This window comes from Aedes albopictus, chromosome 2, assembly GCF_035046485.1.
Source record: "Aedes albopictus strain Foshan chromosome 2, AalbF5, whole genome shotgun sequence".
Lineage (NCBI taxonomy): Eukaryota > Metazoa > Arthropoda > Insecta > Diptera > Culicidae > Aedes > Aedes albopictus.
In genome coordinates, this window is record NC_085137.1 from 385,429,738 (window position 1) to 385,436,334 (window position 6,597).

The window sequence follows — 6,597 nt, forward strand, 5'->3', positions numbered from 1 at the left end:
TAAATAAACAAGAATATTCGTAAATATTTTCTGGATTCCGTGATAAACGTTTCAATTACACCGTTCAACACTAAATTTTGTTATGGGGTGAGAAAAAAAATAACAGGGGTTTGGGACCCTAAAAGTGTCATATGACTATATAGTATATAGTAAAAGAATTTTTGAAAAATATTGGACCGGGACCTTACAGTTCAAAACCGAAGTTTGTGTGGAGAACTTGGGGTGTTCAATTAATATGTGCATTAGAATGCGCTGTGCATATATTTAGGCGACAATAACGATACTAACCCTAATACCGAAAACGCCTAAAAATATGCACGGCACGTTTCAATGTACATATCAATTGAACACCCCAAGTTCTCCATACAAACTTCGGTTTTGAACTGTGAAGGCCCGGTCCAATATTTTTCAAAAATTTTTTTACTATGACACTTCTAGGGTCCCAAACCCCTGTTATTTTTTTTTCTCATCCCAAACACCAAATTTTGTAAAATTTTGTCAAGCAGTGTTATCTTACAAGTTTTAACAAAAAATATTAGAAAGGACTTTTTGGCTCTTCATTTTATAGTTCTGCCTATGATTTGCCGTAAAATGTCTTGTACGAGACTGGCTTGATGAATTAGAAAAATGTTTTCTCATTTCATAAGCTGGACACTATTTTGCCAATAGATAGTAATTTTATCTTCTTACACACTTAATACGGTATGTAACGAGTATGGAAGCGGGCTTGGTGTCTAGTGACTACCGCTTCCGATCTGTATGCTGAAGGTCTTTTGTTCAATCCCTGGTCCGTCCCTTTCCTCCTACTTTGTATCTTTATATATACTCTCTCCTTTTCTCTACATATACAATTCATCCATCGCTAGAACAGAAACGGGGTAAAAAGCCGTTTCCCTTCCTTCCAACTTTCACAGCACAGTGTCAATCTATCTTATAACGCGTAGGAGTTATGCAATCAAGACTGACGTGGCAGGCGCCATTGTCCCCTAAAAATAGAAGATCATCAAAATAGAACAGACGAACACAGCAAAAATGGATTGTTTGATGTTGGTTTATTTTCAGCCGATCCAGTTCCAACACAGGTTCGAAAAGAAAAACAGCATTTGTGTACTGAGCCTCAGTAAAATCGATTACCGAATTTCGATAAAGATCTGTTATTCTTTTTTCTTTTTTTTTTTCAAAAAAGTACCGATCAGGAAATTTCCGATTGAGCGTGTATGATAAAAACAAAATCAGAAGTTGTTTCAGACCCTTCTGTCCCTAGTTTTGCATTTTAACATTTTTTTTTATTTCGTGAAGTTAAATTTTGTGGTGGCGGTTCCCCCACGGTCTCCCCTTAAATCCTGCCCTGTTTTGAAAAATTCTCATCTCGACTGGGATGAGTTTACATCCAAAACTTTGGAGGTGGCAGACCTCTCCTCCTTGTTTCCTTTTTTTTTTTGAGACTATATTGGAACTCAGATTTTTTTCGCTGTACCTGGTGTTAGAAATTTCCGATTTGCTAAAATAAATCACGATAGAAATTTCTAGATTTTCAGAAGAATTCTCAAAGGATTTTTCTTAAGGGATTTTCAAATTGTTTTTCGGCGATTTTTTTTTTTTGAAAATTCGTTCAAATCTTCACAAAATACCTGGAAAAGCTATTATACAACATATTGTATTGGTTTGTTGCAGTTTATGTAGGAATTCTGACGTTTTCCATAGTGCAGTGCTTAAAGTGTGTTCTGTTTAATCCCATAAAAATCGAATGTTCTTTAGAATATTTGTTCAACTAGATATACTAGAAAAGCTTGTCTCCAGTTAGCCTAGTGGTTAAGGCTATGGATAGCCAATCCGGAGACGGGCGGGTTCAATTCCCGTTCCGGTCAGGAAAATTTTCTCGACTCCCTGGGCATAGTGTATCATTGTACTTATCACACAATATACAAATTCATGCAATGGCAGGCAAAGAAAGCTTTCAATTAATAACTGTGGAAGTGCTCAAAGAACACTAATTTGAAGCGAGGCAGGCCAAGTCCCAGTAGGGACGTAGAGCCACCAAGGATGGGATCATTCATTTGCAATCAGTTACATTCACTTGCTTGTAACTCGCTTCAGAAACATCGTAGCTGTATCGAACACATTTTTATTTTTGTTTATCTAAAACTTTGTAGAACAATGTACTAGCGTAGCATCAATAATTAAGTCTACAAAAGGCATCAAACGCAACTCTCCACGGCGTGAATGTAATTTACATTCACGGCGTGGAGAGTTGCCTTCACAGCTCGCTCACGACTTTGATATGCGTGTGCGACCCTAATGTCATTGGGCAAACTTTCAGATTAAACTACAAGGTTAATTTCATCCATACATTGTTTTTTGATAGCATGCTTCTGAACTGAGATAGTAGCAAGTGAATGTAATTCTTTGCAAATGAATGATCCCATCCCTGAGAGCCACAAAGAAGAAGAAAAGCTTGTTTTCAGAGCGTTGATGAAATATTTGGAAGAACCATAAGTGAGATTTAACAAGGATCACTTTTAAGAAAAACCTGAATGTACAGTTTTTAAAAATTTATTTGTTTTTGTTTTTACTATCAACAGACTAACTTATGCCCTAATGATATTAGATCTACATAAAATCAATTTAAAATTATTCCTAAGTACTGCCCTTGACAGGTGAAAGTCGAAACCGTCAGCAACCCTATTGAGAAGACTAAGAAGGCCACCAAGGGACCCGTAAGCGGCATAGTTCGTGCGATGGACAGGAATTTCCAAAAACCGGTGGTTTCGTAGAGCTCTACTTTGCACATGCAGTTGGATATTGGTCAGCAAAACCGGACAATCGATCCTTGATGTTAACACATCTGAGATGAACAGTGCTCGGGCCACATTCCGACGAATTACATAGCATTACTGGAAAGTATTTATGAATAATAATTTTTTGGGGTTTTTTTTCTGGAAAAACTTTACAAATAATAAAATAGAATTAGATTCACAATACTTCGCAGTAATTTTTTTTTTGTTAATTCTATTACATATTTTTGGTTAGGGAAGAACTTGACAGATTTCTGTTTTGTGGTTTGCACTAAATTACATAATAGTTTATCTAGTATTTCGGTCAAAAGTATTTTTTTTTGTAAATTTAGGTCAAAATTCTCCGAGTGGTTTTTCGGGAGTTTTTACGATAAAATTCATTTTTGTTAGTGTATTGCGAGAGTTTGTACGAATCTGTAGTTTCCCAACCATTTGTCAGATGGAAAATGTTTCTTTAGGCACTGTCCATAAGCTACGTAAACCCATTTTTGGACATCTCCGACACCCGCCCGGTCCCCCTCGTAAACTTTTGTCCACACAAATGTTTCGAAATTAGTATGGACCGTAGATTTAGGTCAAAAACGCTCCTCCCACCCCAAGAGTCTACGTAGTTTATGGACAGATCCTTGGTTAAATACATTTGTGAAATTTATACCTGGAATTGTATCAAGCACAAGCTTATTTAAGTTTGGAATTACTTTCAAGAACCTGAAAAATCAGGGAAATGTTTTCATAAACGAGCATAAACCTTGTTATTCTTGCACAATGGTTGGAAATTGATTCCATGGTTTAAAGTGCTCATAGAATCTCATAGAAACTCTCTTCTGTTTTCTTCCAGGAACGAAACGCCAAAAAGAAGAAAACCCGATAAGCAATTAAAATTGAATCAATATTTTGAGAAGCACGGAACAAAATTCTTCCTCTAGAGCGTGATTTCATACATTATTGCAAACGTTCAGAGCCAGCTTCTATATTCCTGCTAATGATGAGAGTCTCATCATGAGACTTCAAAAACTAACGGAAATACACCTGCGATATGATTAAGAAGTTTTAATTTATCATTCTGTCTATTTTTACACATAGTCTTGAATATTACCGACGCGATGGTCAACAAACCTGAACTACATTAACCGAATACTTTCGCCACAATGCCGCGTCGAATCAAAATCAATCGCTAAACTCAAGCTAGGTATTACTAACGAAAGTCTTCATCACAGTACATAACTTCGTCATACTATTTTCCACTCCAACCGACCCATCAAATCACATTAGAACCTACGTAACGTAACATCACTACTCACTAAAAAGTCTAACACATCCTACCGCGATTCCACCTGCCTTATGACCTCCCAGCAGCGGCCCGTTGCTCCGCGGTCCTCTTCTTCGGGTCCAGCAAATCACCGGCCTTGTCCTGGTGCGCCGTCATGTGCCTCGTCAGGTGATGCCGCTCCCGGAAGCTCTCGTTACACACCGGACACTTGAGCTTTTCTTCACGTTTCCTTCGCTGCGGATCCTGCTGGTGGTCGTTCTTGTGGTGCGATCGCATATGGTACACCAGGTCGCTCGTCATCCGGAAGCTGATGTTGCACTTGGCGCAGGTATTCTGAGCTGATAGTGAGAAGGCTCCCATTGCCGTCGGCAAAAGCGTTGAAAGGATCGCGGCAGCTGCCGGATTGCGGATGATTCCGTCCACTTCCGGGAGTAGTCCAGGGGGTGCCCCTGGGCCAAACGGCATGAACGGGGGTGATGGAAAGTAGGTTTGAGGGAGTTCTGGATCTGGCATCGGAGGTCGGTACATCATCTGTTGCTTCGTTTTGGTTGGCGGAGGTGGAGTCAGGTCCGGCGGAGTTTGAGGACTGCCGTTCATGAATGGGTAATCGTAGCGAAAGTTTCCAGGAGCTCCAGGACTGATGGAGATGGGTGGGCTAGTTGACGGACAACTGTGTTGATCGGGACTTAGCGGAGGGATGGGAGAGTCTGATACGGTGATACTGGTTACTTTGGAGAATGCACTCCGAGGAAGGTCTGAGTCCAGGAAGTTGCCAGCGGCTTTTTCGCGGAAAGCCATCAGGCTTGGATTTTCGTAGAATCTTGCACCGGGTAGCATGTAAGCTAACCGTTCATTGCTCAAATCTGGGATAGAATGTGGGCTTCCTTCTTGTGGGCGAGGTCGGCTGAGCAAATCCAAGTTGAAATTCCTCTCCTCAACCGGACGAATCGGGCTGAATCCGTTTTTCACTGACAAATCTTCCGACCGTGTGGACTGGGTCGAATCACTTTCCACATCAATTGTCGGCGAATGAACTTTCTTCACTTGCTTGGTTTTCAACTTCTCGTCCGGCATCATTAGGAATGCCACATCAAATGACCGTTTCCCGGGGTTCTTTCCAGTTCTGAAATTATCCAACTTGGTCTGAGCCATTTCCATTCCACTCACGTCACTATCGCAAGCACTTGTCGCACAATGTCCGTTAATTTTCACATTCAGCCGAGACTGTCGAATGTCCATCGTCATTGTCCACTTTAACCGAAATCCTTCTCAATCTTGGTCGCGCACTAGTTCACCACCACCGGAGGTGTAATAGATTCAAATGTATTCCACTCACGATTCAGTCAAAGTCCTTCTTGGCAGGACACTTTGCACCTATAATTCCAACCAGCATGGGAGGAGAGAGAACTGCGCCAGAAGCCACTTGTTTCCTCGAAATCTGCTGCTAAACTGTTTTTGATTGCAAGCCAGCGCTCGAATCTATACCCAGGCTTTGAGCAACGAGCAGGTTCTATGCTGCAGCGCCCACCCTCCACCTCACCGAGTGCCGCCACGTGGTTTTCCCAGTCCAACTGGGAAGGGAAGAGAAAAAATCACGAACATATCGTTTCAGGGGCGCACACACACTGTCTCGAAGAGCGAAGGGATGATGCTGCTGCTGCTACTGCTGCTGCTGAACGAGAACCAGACCGACCGGCAATTATAATGTACATAAACATAGGGACCCAAAGCATAAGGGTAGGAAAATATTGTTCCTTCATCAGAAAGCAGAAGCAGAAGCATCATGTTGGGTTGGGACGAGAACGAGAGCGAATGCGCCGCCCGGACTGAGATGGCAACAACCACTGAGAGCACTACACATATGCGCGAATACATGAAAAAGCAATAGAAAAGCTTTCAATATGATATATTTTAGGACGATATATTTTACCGCTGCTCCCCACGTGGTGGTTCGGGACCCCTGGCCGCTGCTGGTCCGCGCGATGGATGGATGGGAGACGGAAGGTTCTTTTGCTCATCAAGTGAACATATTCTAGCTCCGGTTTTGTGCTTGCTCAGCGGAATTCTCCCCGTTCGAATTATTCTCTTTGGATGGGTCTCGTGTTCTCTATCTGTTGTAGCACGTGTGTGTTGAGGCTGACTATGCGGGAAGGGGTGGGACGTTCTTATGTAATATCTCTTCCATTCCTAGCTGATTTTTCTCAGTGCTATGGAGCTTGCCAGTGTGAGCAGTTGTGTAAAATGTTAAATATTACAACTTATGCACAACATTTTGCTTCAAAAACCATTTAATGCATCTGGTGAAGATTTTTCTGCAAAATATGCCAAGTAGTTCCTAAGTTTTTTTTTAAACATGAAAAATATGTATTGATATGTAAGTTTTAAGCCTACCTTTTGAGAGCCAATCTTAAGATCCCAACAATAATTCGTCCAGAGATTATTGCAGACATGGATTCCCTTTAATTTTGTTTATGATGTATTCCTACAGAAATTCTTCCACGAATTTATTATGAATGCTTTCCTGGGATTTCC

At 41.1% G+C, this 6,597-nt stretch overlaps 1 protein-coding gene across 1 annotated transcript; it reads right to left on the reverse strand.

Moving 5' to 3' along the window:
* Nucleotides 1-4,041: 4,041 nt before the first annotated feature.
* On the reverse strand, nt 4,042-6,389 carry LOC109399389 (uncharacterized). The gene has a single exon (XM_062848936.1). It carries the CDS (start codon nt 5,308-5,310, stop codon nt 4,135-4,137), a length of 1,176 nt encoding a protein of 391 aa, XP_062704920.1. The 5' UTR covers nt 5,311-6,389; the 3' UTR covers nt 4,042-4,134.
* Between the last annotated feature and the right edge of the window lie 208 nt (nt 6,390-6,597).

Coding starts and splice junctions, on each gene's coding strand:
- LOC109399389 (XM_062848936.1), bottom strand. CDS start 5,310: ATGACGATGGACATTCGACAGTCTCGGCTGAATGTGAAAATTAACGGA.